The sequence below is a fragment of the Schistocerca americana genome, chromosome 3 (assembly GCF_021461395.2).
Source record: "Schistocerca americana isolate TAMUIC-IGC-003095 chromosome 3, iqSchAmer2.1, whole genome shotgun sequence".
Classification (NCBI taxonomy): Eukaryota; Metazoa; Arthropoda; class Insecta; order Orthoptera; family Acrididae; genus Schistocerca; species Schistocerca americana.
In genome coordinates, this window is record NC_060121.1 from 401,146,106 (window position 1) to 401,161,273 (window position 15,168).

Sequence of the window (15,168 nt, forward strand, 5' to 3'; positions counted from 1 at the left end):
ATTTCTTCCCCCATTCCTTTCAATTGTTCCCTTATGCTCTGTCTGAAACTCTGTACGACCTCTGGTTCTTTCAGTTTATCCAGGTCCCATCACCTTAAATTTCCACCTTTTTGCAGTTTCTTCAGTTTTAATCTACACTTCATAGCCAATTGATTGTGGTCAGAGTCCACATCTGCCCCTGGAAATGTCTTACAATTTAAAACCTGGTTCCTAAATCTCTGTCTTACCATTATGTAATCTATCTGATACCTATTAGTACCTCCAGGGTTCTTCCATGTATACATCCTTTTTTCATGATTCTTAAACCAAGTGTTAGCTATGATTAAATTATTCTCTGCGCAGAATTCTACCAGGAGGCTTCCTCTTTCATTTCTTAGCCCCAATCCATATTCACCTACTATGCTTCCGTCTCTCCCTTTTCCTACTCTCGAATCCAGTCACCCATGACTTTTAAATTTTTGTCTCCATTCACTATCTCAATAATTTCTTTTATCTCATCATACATTTCATCAATTACTTCGTCATCTGCAGAGCTAATTGGCATATAAACTTGTACTACTGTAGTAGGTGTGGGCTTCGTGTCTATGTTGGTCACAATAGTGCGTTCACTATGCTGTTTGTAGTAGCTTACCCGCATTCCTATTTTCCTATTCATTATTAAACCTACTAATGCATTAGCCCTATTTGAGTCTGTATTTATAACCCTGTATTCACCTGACCAATAATCTTGTTCCTCCTGCCACCAAACGTCACTAATTTCCACTATATCTAACTTTAACCTATCCATTTCCCTATTTAAATTTTCTAACTTACTTGCCCGATTAAGGGATCTGACATTCCAAGCTCCGATCGGTAGAACGCCAGTTTTCTTTCTCCTGATAGCGACGTCCTCTTGAGTCCCCGCCTGGAGATCCGAATGGGGGACTATTTTACCTCCAGAATATTTTATCCAAGAGGACGCCATCGTCATTTTATCATACAGTAAAGGTGCATGCCCTCGGGAAAATTACGGCTGTAGCTTCCCCTTGCTTTCAGCCGTTCGCAGTACCAGAACAGCAAGGCCTTTTTGGTTAGTGTTACAAGGCCAGGCAGTCAATCGTCCAGACTGTTGCCCCTGCAACTACTGAAACGGCTCCTGCTCCTCTTAAGGAACCACACGTTTGTCTGGCCTCTCAACAGATACCCCTCCGTTGTGGTTGAACCTACGGTACGACTATCTGTATCGTTGAGGTACGCAAGCCTCCCCACCAACTGCAAGGTCCATGGTTCATGGGGGGAGGAAATCATAGAGAAATAATTTTATTAAATACTTGACATAAAATTTATTGCAAAGGGATGGTAACAGTTGCAGACAACTGCTGGGGCAATAATTTCAGAAGAACTACAGTGCTTTAGGAAAAGATGTTTGCGTAACGATAATACGTTGTGACTTTAGAAGAGAATCGAATTTGTCATTTAATGTTTATGAGAATGTACTGAATTTTTAAAAAAATCACCTTCTGTTCGAAACGTTAGCAGTATAAGGGTTTCGTAAACACCTTATTAATTTTGTAAAGACTCTAGATGTAGATACAAAAATAATTATAAGTTTAGCTTCGAAAATGTACGATGAAACTATAATAACCCTATGAGCTTGAGAAGGATTCTATCAATCGGCCCACATATTATTAATTAAAATAGGATTTAATGAAAGCAATATGTAAAATACCATTAAATACTCCGTTATATCCCGACAAATAGATAATAATAAAGGAAACGGAAGGTACTTACAAAGGACAGTATACAGGTTGATCCAAAACGAAATATACAACAGTTTAAAACTACAACTAAGACAAAGATAAAAATTTAAAAAGAAAGAATCCAGTCAGATCGAAAATACGCCACTTCAGTTATCTAGTTCCAACTTAACAAAGACATTTAGAAGACGGTACATCAATTTCAAGATATTTCTGGGGCAACGGGAAGATCTTTGAGAAGAAAAACAAGAAATGATACAATAGTAAATTGCATGAATGTGTGGCTGCACTTTCATTTGTCTATGATTCCGAATAATGGGCGGTGACAAACGAAGAAAAATCACGTATACGGGCAACAGTGATGAAGCTCATATAATGTGTAAGAGGCTGTAATGAACTAGAGAAAATATGGAATGAGACAATTTCAGTGGATTCAAAAATCTGTTCAGTTATTGACATGATTTAACAAAATGGGATTAAATGGAGGGATGAGGTTTTTTGAAGGAGAGAAAATAGATTGCCAAAAATTCAATGAACTACTGGCAACTGGAAAGCGAGAACTAGATAAACCTTATAAGAGGCGCATAGATGACATGGATGACAGATTAGAACAGGTGACTGTGACACCTAATATGTGAAAGGGAATGATGGTAACGATGAAAGTTGCTTCGTTGGTGAGTCCTAAACAAGTGTCTCTACCACAGGAAAATTGGGCATCTCAGTTTTCAGTGCGAGCCAAACAGAAGATAGCTGGTGCACACTGACCTCCTGGGCAGTACGCTGCGCCTTCAGCAGCGACACTGTCTCGTCTCGCCTCTGCTCAACGCGTCAGCAAGTGAAAGTAAGTTATGGCTTTCTACTGGGATGCAGTTGTTGATGATGGAGCAGTAGTACCTAAGGTTTGTATCACTGATGCCGCTAAACACATTTCCCAGGATTTTGACGGTAAAAATCTGGATTAAATGAATTTATTATTAATGTGGACAAAACTTTCCAATTAGCGCGTGATCTGACCATCCAATATCGTTAAAATCCCTAAAAGTTGTATTCAGATTCCTGCATAAAGGAAACTGCTCGTGCATGTGAAGAAGTAAGAAATATGTTGTTAAAAAGTACGCATGTAAGCGTACATTGGATTAATAAGCTTGTAATACGTTTTCTAATAGGAAATTAAAAGGATAATCGATTGCAATTGGGCCAATAAAGTAGATACATCTCAGCATCAGTTTTGTGGAAGTGTTTTTGCTGCAATGCCAGCATAGTGGCTCTGAGCATTATGGGACTTAACTTCTTAGGTCATCAGTCCCCTAGAATTTAGAGCTACTTAAACCTAACTATCCTAACGACATCACACACATCCATGCCCGAGGCAGGATTCGAACCTGCGACCGCAGCGGTCGCGCAGTTCCTGACTGTAGCGCTTAGAACCGCTCGGCCACCATCGCCGGCGCCAGCATAGTATTGGCGAGATCTTTGTCATTCGTACGAAAATTAAGCGGAGTAGTAATCATTCAGAGCATCTCTAATGAGCACATACAGACACTCATTTGTGCAATAGGCCAATACATCTCCCTCACTGACGCTGTTGAAGTGCCTCTGATGAAAGAGACAGCAGTTTTGTCCACTAAGGAAAAAGGATTTTTTTATAAAAATCATCAGGGCAAGATGAGGAAGGTCTCCCTTAAGCAGTTCTCATGTGGAAACGTAGAGCATATGTGTAAGGATTGCAGAAATAGTGTTAAGTGTAAATGCTATTTTGAATCAGGGGGCTTGAGCCAAGACATCCAGCTTGAGACCTTAATTCTCAATGTAGACTCAGCTCAAGCATGTCGAGAGTCAGAGACGCCTAAAACAGTCAGCTGTCGAAGTTTCAATTTCTTGAGACACTGTGGTCCTTATAAGTAAGCGAAACCAGTTGTGTGTTTTGAATGTCAAGGCCACAGCACATGGCTAAATGACTGTACCGAGAATGCAGGGCATTCTGTGAAAAATAACAAACAGGGAAACGAAAGAATGGCATAAGATTACAGTTGCCTCATGCTGAATTGTGAATGTATTCAAATTCGACTGTGAAATTAAAAATGAGTTTGTAGAGCTGAAGTGCCCACCGACTACAGAAAGTCCATTAAAATTGCTTCTAGGTAACGGAGAGCAAATTAGCTTGTTCAGTTTGAAATATCTGCGAAGTCAGTTCGGAAATACAAAGACAAAGGTATCAAAATGGCTCTGAGCACTATGGGACTTAACATCTTAGGTCATCAGTCCCCTAGATCTTAGAACTACTTAAACCTAACTAACCTAAGGACACCACACACATCCATGCCCGAGGCAGGATTCGAACCTGCGACCGTAGCAGTCCCGCGGTTCCGGACTGCAGCGCTAGAACCGCACGACCACCGCGGCCGGCACAAAGGTATCAGAATCCAGTCATATATATATATATATATATATATATATATATATATATATATATATAGGGTGGTCAACTGATCGTGACCGGGCCAAATATCTCACGAAATAAGCGTCAAACGAAAAAACTACAAAGAACGAAACTTGTCTAGATTGAAGAGGAAAACCAGATGGCGCTATGCTTGGTCCACTAGAAGGAGCTGCCATACGTCAAACGGATATCAACTGCGTTTTTTTGAATAGGAAACCACATTTTTATTATATCTTCGTGTAGTTCGTAAAGAAATATGAATGTTTCAGTTGGACCACATTTTTCGCTTTGTGATAAATGGCGCTGTAATAGTCACAAACATATGGCTCACAATTTTAGACGAACAGTTGGTAACAGGTAGGTTTTCTAAATTAAAATACAGTGTGTAGGTACGTTTGAACATTATATTTCGGTTGTTCCAATGTGATACATGTACCCTTGTGAACCTATCATTTCTGAGAACGCATGCTGTTACAGCGTGATAACCAGTAAATACCACATTAATGCAATAAATGCTCAAAATGATGTCCGTCAATCTCAATGCATTTGCCAATACGTGTGACACTCCTCTCAACAGCGAGTAGTTCGCCTTCCGTAATGTTCGCACATGCATTGACAATGCGCTGACGCATGTTGTCAGGCGTTTTAGGTGGATCACGATACCAAATATCCTTCAACTTTCCCTACAGAAAGAAATCCGGTGACCGTGCGGGCCATGATATTGTGCATCGACGACCAATCCACCTGTCATGAACTATGCTATTCAATACCGCGTCAACCGCTAGCGACCTATGTGCCGGACATCCATCATGTTGGAAGTACATCGCCATTCTGTCATGCAGTGAAACATCTTGTAGCAACATCGGTAGAACGTTACGTAGGAAATCAGCATACATTGCACGGTCCCGACACTTGGATGATGTCGTCCAGGATACCGAGCAGCATACATAGCACACGCCTGTTGGGCATTTTGATCACAATAGCCATACATCAACACGACATAGACCTTTTCCGCAACTGGTAAACGGTCATTTTAACACGGGTAGTGTATCACGAAGCAAATACCGTCAGCACTGGCGTAATGTTACGTGATACCACGTACTTATACGTTCGTAACTATTACAGCGCCATCTGTTACAAAGAGAAAAAGTTGGTCCAACTAAAACATTCGTATTTCTTTACGTACTACACGAATATGTAGTAAAAATGGGGTTTCCTATTTAAAAAAACGCAGTTGATATCCGTTTGACCTATGGCAGCGCCATCTGGCAGGCCAACCATAGCGCCATCTGGTTTCCCCCTTCAAGCTAGACGAGTTTCACACACTGAATGGTTCAAATGGCTCTGAGCACTATGGGACTTAACATCTATGGTCATCAGTCCCCTAGAACTTAGAACTACTTAAACCTAACTAACCTAGGGACAGCACACAACACCCAGCCATCACGAGGCAGAGAAAATCCCAGACCCCGCCGGGAATCGAACCCGGGAACCCGGGCGTGGGAAGCGAGAACGCTGCCGCACGACCACGAGATGCGGGCTAATAGACGAGTTTCGTTCCTTTTAGTTTTTTCTTCAGATATTTGGCCCGGTCACTATCAATGGACTACCCTGTATATATGAGATGGCAGATTCAGATCCTGGAATAGATCAGAAATCAACAATGAACCATGAGATTCACCTAGTAGGACTGGAACTAGATATTCCCTACGCCAGTTTACTTATTATTGATTACTCCAAGGGAGCCCTGTGGATGGTCGGTGGTGAATTAGTAATGTAGGAGATACGTCCTTGCGCTTAATGAAGTTCACATTGAAATGAGAGGAGTATGACTAAGAAATTGTAATAATAAAAGGAATCGAGAAAAACTTTATAGCAGATGCATTGCCGAGAGTAAGGGAAGCATAATCAGTTGATACTGAAACACTGGCAAATGAAAGTGAAGAAGTGCAAGACGAATAGCAGGAGATAACTGACAAAGAAAAGCCAGAAATTATGCGGGAATTCCATGATGCACCCACATGTGGTAATCAAGGGATCCTAATAATTAGTAAACAGAAACGGTCAAGTATGAAGATCGAGAGGGATATTAAAGACTACATCAGAAAACTTCCTGGTTGTAAGTCTAACAAAGTAACGCAAAATAAGACAAAAATCCTGTTGGTGATACCACCACGACCAGAAGGAGTGCTTGATAGGTATGATACTTTCATCGTCGGTCTACTGACGAAAACAGACAGGTATAACAGTGTGGTGTGCGTACTGCAATACCTTCAGTACACACACCATCAGGTTATTTGACTTGTCGCTCTAACGAAGTAGGCGAGTGTCAGCAATATTTCTCGTGGTCTTATCGTGGCGTGTTTATTTTCTGCCGTTAGGTCAGACGATAGAAATGCCACTTCCACGCTTAGAGTAGCAGATTGATGGTGACCAACTTTAAACAGAACTTGATTAATTTTCACACACGTTTATTAAAATAATAACAAGCATAAACATTACTTAAATTGGTTCTGGATGCTATTTACAATTGACAATCTGAAGTTCCTTTGGTACTGGTATGTTAATCTTCTTCTCACATATATCTCTGTTACTTGACAAAAGTGTCTATACATTTATCTTCATGGCTATGTACAGGAATATGGCAATCTTATTAGGCGCAGACTGAAACCTGACTAGAGACTGGTACAGACAAATGCAGATGTCGTACCAACTGGTACAGACTAATGCAGACTGGTACAGACTGGTGCAGACAAATGCAGACTGACCAATCGGAGGTCTGTACACACGTTATAATAAATATCTCGTGCGTTCATGTATCACTGCACGAGTGTTATCCGCGAGGAGAAAAGGTTTTACGTTAGCAGCAATTTCATTGGCTGCGTTACATATTAATACGCGGATCGGCAGAAGCAGAATTTGGTCTGTCTCTATGGCAGCTCCATCTCGTAGTGACGGACGAGCGCTGCGCCTGCTTAGTGGGGCGCGCTCTAGTGGGAAAGTTGTGTACATGCTGACTACGCGGAACTATGTACACAAAAAAAGGATGTATACTCTCATTCCAGGATGCTCTAAGAAACTTCTTTGCATTAGAACTGATAGAAAAGGAGAATAAAAATACAGTATCTCCTGTCCTAATGGAAAGAATAATTCTGAGATTTCGGATACCCTCCGTAATTCTCAGTGTAAATGGTAGCAGTTTTTTCAAAAAATGGTTAAAATGATTCTGAGCACTATGGGACTTAACTTCTGAGGTCATCAGTCCCTTAGAACTTAGAACTACTTAAAGCTAACTAACCTAAGGACATCACACACATCTATGCCCGAGGCAGGATTCGAACTTGCGACCGTCGCGGTCGCGTGGTTCCAAACTGTAGCGCCTGGAACCTCTCGGCCACCACGGCCGGCAGCAGGGTTTTTGAGTGACACACTACAAAAAATGGTACAAATGGCTCTGAGCACTGTGGGACTTAACTTCTGAGGTCATCAGTCCCCTAGAACTTAGAACTACTTAAACCTAACTGACCTAAGGACATCACACACATCCATGCCCGAGGCAGGATTCGAACCTGCGACCGTAGCAGTCGCGTGGTTCCAGACTGTAGCTCCTAGAACCGCACGGCCACCCTGGCCGGCGACACATTACAGAGAGCATGAAGACTCTTATCACTCTTGAATGAGATTTTCACTCTGCAGCGGAGTGTGCGCTGATATGAAACTGCCTGGCAGATTAAAACTGTGTGCCCGACCGAGACTCGAACTCGGGACCTTTGCCTTTCGCGGGCAAGTGCTCTACCAACTGAGCTACCGAAGCACGACTCACGCCCGGTACTCACAGCTTTACTTCTGCCAGTACCTCGTCTCCTACCTTCCAAACTTTACAGCAGGAGAGCTTCTGTAAAGTTTGGAAGGTAGGAGACGAGTTACTGGCAGAAGTAAAGCTGTGAGTACCGGGCGTGAGTCGTGCTTCGGTAGCTAAGTTGGTAGAGCACTTGCCCGCGAAAGGCAAAGGTCCCGAGTTCGAGTCTCGGTCGGGCACACAGTTTTAATCTGCCAGGAAGTTTCATATCAGCGCACACTCCGCTGCAGAGTGAAAATCTCATTCTGGAAACATCCCCCAGGCTGTGGCTAAGCCATGTCTCCGCAATATCCTTTCTTTCAGGAGTGTTAGTTCTGTAAGGTTCGCAGGAGAGCTTCTGTAAAGTTTGGAAGGTAGGAGACGAGGTACTGGCAGAAGTAAAGCTGTGAGTACCGGGCGTGAGTCGTGCTTCGGTAGCTCAGTTGGTAGAGCACTTGCCCGCGAAAGGCAAAGGTCCCGAGTTCGAGTCTCGGTCGGGCACACAGTTTTAATCTGCCAGGAAGTTTCTTATCACTCTTGTTGCCATTTCCAGTCAAAGGTAGCCTTGGAATCACTAAACCGAACTATAACAGAATTCTTGAGACTCTGTATCAATGGGCTCAATCAAATTGGTTCGAGTGGCTCCCTTTGCGGTATTCCTGTACAATGCAACGACCTGTAGAGCTACGTACTATAGCCCACATGAGTTATTTCTCGGTATGGAATGTAACATACCAGGTATTTTGCATAGAATTTCCGTTGGTGTTACTTCCAATTACAATGATCATGTACTCAAATTGAAAGAGAAAATGAGATAGATGTACCAATATGCCAGAGATTATAAGAAACAGTGTAAGAAGAAGGACAAGCAGTGCTATGATAGATACCAAAATCCGAAAGATTTTAGAACAAGTCATCAAATCTTATTGTACAATCAAAGGGTTAGGAATGGCGGAAGCTACAATCTCGGCACGCAGCGGCGTGGCCCGCACACTGTAGAAGGAGAAATGTTCAAATGTGTATGAAATCTTATGAGACTTAACTGCTAAGGTCATCAGTCCCTAAGCTTACTCACTATTTAACCTAAATTATCCTAAGGACAAACACACACACCCATGGCCGATGGAGGACTCGAACCTCCGCCGGAACCAGCCGCGCAGTCCACGACTGCAGCGCCTCAGGCCGCTCGGCTAATCGCGCGGCGTAGAAGGAGAAAGAGCCCCAATGTTGTCATTGGTTTACAGAAAAACAAATTTTTAACGGTACATGTCAATAGGTTAAAGCATTTCTACTGAAATAGACGAATTTCAGCCTGCCTTTACTGGAATTCGTCTTTCTGCATTTGCTCTTCACCACTCAGAAGCTGCAGTCTGACCTCAAACCCCCTGTGTTCCCTCTATCCTATGTTAGGACACGAGAACATCACTTACATTTTGCTTCAGCACATGTCATATTTCAACCTCCTCCTGCACGTTTACATGTTGTCGTCAAAAACAGACCACGTCACTGTAGAAATACAGTAACATCACTCGAGTGGGAAGCTCTGTACTTCGTAAAATGGGGTAGATTACGTGAAGTATTAACAATGTTAACGTCCTTCACATACATCGTTATAAATCAATGTTATAGTACATTGCTTACATGGGAACAATGGGCCACTGGCACTAACATACATTCACAAGTCAGACTGTCGGTACACTATCTCTGATTAGTGTACAGAGAGGCTTTTGGGTGTATTTTCGTGCCAACGGACTCTCATTGTACCACCATCACGTACAGGAAAACATTTATTAATATGATCGCTTCTGATTGTCAAGTATCATCGAATAAAAGAAGTAAATAAATTCTGTGTTATCTCGGAAATCTTCAACTTCGGAAACCATTGTCATTCCTACTACTTCCGATGTTAAAAACCATCATTTCGTTTTATGTCTTGAATACTGTCTTTTCCTTAAAGATGACTGAAAATATTCTTAACTTGTAGCAGTTATGAAAGACTATGTGTGTCTTTGTGTGTGTGTGTGTGTGTGTGTGTGTGTGTGTCTGTGTGTGTGTGTGATAGAGAGAGAGAGAGAGAGAGAGAGAGAGAGAGAGACGAAATGTAGCGGGGAGGCACAATTTTTGGTGTAGGAAACGAGTCGGTTTGACAAAGAATTTCGCCTCTCTGCTGTTGTCTCTTTTAGGCATCCCACGCATGTGATATGGGTGCGGTGCCAAACACGGTATGGTTCGTAGAAAAGCTCTAAAACCTGGGCGGAGGCCCTCTAGCTATAGTACAGACTTTGATTCCAGTTTAGTTACGACACTCCTCCGTCGGAGGTTCGAGTCCTCCCGCGTCCATGGGTGTGTGTGTTGTCCTTAGAGTAAGTTAGATTAAGATAGATTAGTGTGTAAACCTAGGGACCGATGACCTCAGCAGTTTGGTCCCATAAATTTGGACCCGCAAATTTCCAAATTTGTGTGCCTGAATGCAGGATCTTCCATTTTTAACTTCTGAAGATATCGAATTTCCATGTCACAACACTATTCTCATAACTGGTAGAGTAATCTTCAGTTACGTAAAGTATAAAAACACTGATCTGTGGGTGACAGGGCATTAAGAGTAAAGTATGTGTCCTACTAAAGAATCTGTACTTTAGTTGTTGTCGTACATTTGTATTAAATTACTGCGTTTTATTTGCTGTCATTTGTGAGGCTCTTTGGTTCTTCGTAGAAAGATTCATCTGCATCTACATGATTACTCTGCAGTTCACAATTATGTGCCTGGCAGATTGTTCATCGAACCACATTCAAGCTATTTCCCTATCATTCTATCCTCGAACTGATCGCGGGAAAAACGAATAGTTAAACGTTTACGTCACAGGGCTGATTTCTCTTATTTAATTATGATCATCATTTCTTCGCATGAAGGTAGGTGGTAACAAAATATTTTCACACTCTGAGGAGAAAGCTGATGATTGAAACTGTATGGGAAAGATGAGGCCGCAACGTGAATCGCCTTTGCTTTAATGATTGCCGGCCCAATTCGTGTGTTATATACGTGGTACTATCTCCCCTACTTCGCAATAACACAAAAGGAACTGACCTTCTCTGGACTTTTTCGATGTCCCCTTCATTCCTATCCGATGTTGACCACACGCCACACTGAAGTAACCTAGAACAGGTCGGACAAGCCTAATGTAAGCCGTCTCTTTAGTAGACCTATTGCATTTACTAAGTCATTTTTTGATCAATATATGGCAGTCTTTCGTTTACTTACCCTGCAATACAGTCTAATAACCTCCTAATCAGAGTATGAGCGCAATTTGTATGAACTTGAAAGTTTTTCACATTTTCATATATCTACTAAACACCTGTTTCTCTGGAGTGAAAAATTCCTTCAGTATCCGTGAAATTTTCTGTAGAGAATTTAGTCTACACGAGACATTTTAGTTGTACGTAGTCTTTGTTTTCTGCCACACTTTGATAATAACCAATACTTTTCGCTTGTTATCACTTAACTCTTTCGCAATTTAGGTAACTAAAGGGAATACGCAATAAGACGAAAACGAATTATTTTTTTCTTCAAAGGCAGTAGCTACATGGAAGCCACTGCGATTTACGATGATCCCGTGTTCGTCAAATGGGGCAGGATATAGTTTTCATGGGACATACATCCGAAAGAAGTGCAGTTCACATTGATCGGTGAAGGTACAATGTCCAAAGATTTGGAGGTTAGTACTTCCATGCAACATTTTCATTCCTCACAAAATGTATCCTCGATCATAAAAACGATCATGTTCGGCAATGTTCCTGGTTGCATTACGTTATCTGACCTCTCGCCGTCTGAGGGTACGTCGACAATCATTAGTAAAACTGAATCTGATCTCACACAAGAATATCCCGCCACCCGAGACCTCGTCAGTCCAGTTCTTATATATTCACACTGCCACGAACGCTGACGCCGATGTGCAGTCATCTGCAGAACACAGCGAAGTGGTCCGCTCGCCCGTCACTACCGATCATGAGACCTGTGCCTGTCAGTCGCGTTAAATGTGGTTGCCAGTGTACCCACTATTTGACACACGTCTCTTCTTGTCTGTTGCACAGTGCAGCGGGTATCTGCTACTGAGCTGACCGTGCTCTAAACCTGCTATCCTTCGAGCAGCAGTGACTGTAGTCAGGAATGCTCCCAATGCATGTGAAACACTGCTGTCAGCAACAGCAAATTCCTGGGCTAATCACACTTTGTCCGTCCTCCAGTTTCCCCATGATTCTTCCCCCCTAAGGGTATCCAGATGCTATCTCCGGGCCACGACGTAAAGAAACACTCCACCACACTGCACCGTAACGCTCGTTGATTAACATACATCGTCTTTTCCCGACACTTAAATTGCTTCGTGTCACAAGGCCAGCCAAATTTGTCGCTATAGTCACGCCGACCTCACGCCATTTGACGTAAAGACTTCAGAGAACACTTTTCCTATGAAAACGAGATCCCACAATTCTATTCATTCCCACTGAGTGGTTAACCTATTCTGTCCTTAAGTTTTGCATTATACTTACTTAAAGGTAGTAGAAGCAGTTACGTCTCTAATTTAATTGTTCGTATGCAAAAGCTAAACACCGTGTGGCAAGGTGCCATTACACAAGTTGCTGTGGCTGCCCTATAGCCTGTGGACTTTGCCTGTCCCCCCCCCCCCCCCCCCCACCAGTCGAATACTTCCAACATTCTTTCATCCATGCTGAAATATCGGTCGTACCCCGCACGGTTCGAACACTTTGACACCTTGAGCAGAGGTAAACCACGTCACAGATATGCGCACATTAATCTCAATTCAAATCGGATTCCTTCTTTACATAACAGTCCTAGGAAGACAAGATCGTTTCCCTACTGATAACTTTCGAAGGGAGACCTCATATCTCCATTGAATACTATCATTTACCTGTCAGTCTGTGTAAGTGTCACATTTCAACTCATCCGTGAGCATTCAGCCGGCCGCAGTGGCCGAGCTGTTATATGCGCTTCAGTCTGGAACCGCGCGACCGCTACGGTCGCAGGTTCGAATACTGCCTCGGGCATGGATGTTTGTGATGTCCTTAGGTTAGTTAGGTTTAAGTAGTTCTAAGTTCTAGGGGACTGATGACCTAAGAAGTTAGTTCCCATATTGCTCAGAGCCATTTGAACCATTTTTTTTTTAGCAGTAATCCATCTATTATTCCCAGATAGTGTCTCATAAAGATCTTTATTTTATGGGCACTTTCAGCATGACAGCACTCCTAATCAATAAGGATGCATAAAGCATTACTACGATTTGTTTAAGTAGTCTCTGTCAGTTTTCAATAGAATCAATTTACCTAAGGTATTCCTGTTTGGATGAGAAATAAATGGTACACATCACTGGTATCGAAGTGTTTAACTTTTAGCTCAATGTACTTACCCTCATTCGCTAAATCTTTGCAGTAACGCGACAAGTTGCTTGATAAAAATTTTAGTTCCTTTGCTTGTTCCAGATGAGGACAAACTCTAAGTTTGAAAAATCTCCTATGCTGAGCCTTGAGATCCGAAGGCTGCGTCGTGTTTGATGTACCTTCCATGGCCATGACCGCTTTATTTTCTGTACACAACAAAAATAACAATATTAGAGTTCTGAGTACCTGAGTCGATGATCTTAACCCCCCCCCCCCCCCCTTACTCTGTTTTTAAGATCCTTCGTTATCGAGCTGCAGGAACAGGCTTCAAGGTGCAGTGACTATGCAGGACGAAATATAGACAATACTATTTATTATTACATATACTTGCCTAAGGATAAGTCACCTGAGAATTAAGTAATGATGTAGATTGCAATGCACAAGTCAAAACCTGAAGTCTGGTTATTCTTAAACACCAGATCAAATCGTCTACTACAGACGACAAATGTACACCTGCAATTTTACAGATGTGATGGCTCTTTCACAGACAAAGCTGACAACAGAAAACGTTTTCACATACATTAGAACGGGACATGAGTACAAAAACTGATCAAATGAGATATCCTCAGCAATATTTGATAGACAGTCAAAGTACGATTTCCTTCAGTTTACTCATTTTGAGCCGCAAGGGACGATCCGTGATAGTGCATTAAAGATAAACTTCTTTGGCAATATCCCAATAATAATATTTATTCTCGATAACTTGTTTCAGTTATCTGAGGATGGTAACACTGATTACCGAAATTGGCTATCAAGAAAAACGTTTAGTATTATCGATCTTGGCAAACTATCTTCTCTGATGTAATAATGAGTTGTCTAGCTACTGAACTTCGTGACTTTACATGGATGGCTTCGGAGGACCCAGTAGAAACTTCACAGTCGTAATGATGTTCTGCTATTTTTCCGTCACAACTTAGTCTCCCAAATGTGAAGTATATTGAACTGATGACCCGCGGCACTCCTTTCTGCCATCGAAAAGAGTATTCGCGCTAATAGAAGACACTAGCGCTCGACTAATTATTTCTGGCCCGAAAGAATATGAAGATATTTTTGCATTGCATGCTCAACTTTCTTACTTGGCTGTGAACTGCACATTTAAGAGTTTGGAAGAAGATTGCAAATGTAATGGGGAAGAAACTAAGTGGCTGTCATTACAGATTTTATTCAACTAACCGCTTCGTTTCCTGCAATACTACTGAAGGAAATGTGACAGTGGTAGGATAACCAGATTATCAAAGATTGCAGTTCTGGAACGTCGGTGCTGAAGAAAGATAAACGTTTGATGAATATGGATGCTACGCAAGTTGTGTCATCTCGCGGGTTGTGTCATCTCGCGTGCCCTAGAACTTAGCCGAGTTTCTTGACTTTAAGCATTTGCTAGAGAAAGAATTTTGCATTAGAGTGGAAACTGAATGAACAACTGCCTTTGTACAAGAATTTGTTTGCATCTAATACTGTAGAATCGAAAGAAGAGACGCCTACGAACGACGTGAAACACAACAGAATTTTACAGACTTTGCTGTCTGAATTCAGCGCAAAGAATTATTATTTCGATTCCTTACATTTCACTACACATTGCCTTTTTTCAGTACCAATAATTGTGACTACTATCCTAAACACTTAAAAAGGAACCACAGTGTAACTCTTTACTTATTATGACACTGTAACTTTACTAACTTCCCCATGAACCAGGGACCTTCCCG

At 42.0% G+C, this 15,168-nt stretch overlaps 1 protein-coding gene across 5 annotated transcripts in view; it reads right to left on the bottom strand.

The window, feature by feature from the left end:
- LOC124606762 overlaps positions 1-15,168 on the bottom strand; it is a 180,753-nt gene that overhangs the window by 123,657 nt on the left and 41,928 nt on the right. For 4 of the 5 annotated variants that reach the window (XR_006978721.1, XM_047138816.1, XM_047138817.1 and 1 more), the window contains exon 4: positions 13,435-13,611. The exons of the other annotated variant lie outside the window; for it this stretch is intronic. Coding sequence is in view for 3 of the 4 variants with exons in the window: in XM_047138816.1 (XP_046994772.1) it covers positions 13,435-13,611 (177 nt within the window). In the remaining variant the exon portion in view is untranslated. The remainder of the gene's footprint in view (positions 1-13,434; positions 13,612-15,168) is intronic. 5 annotated transcript variants of the gene reach the window in all.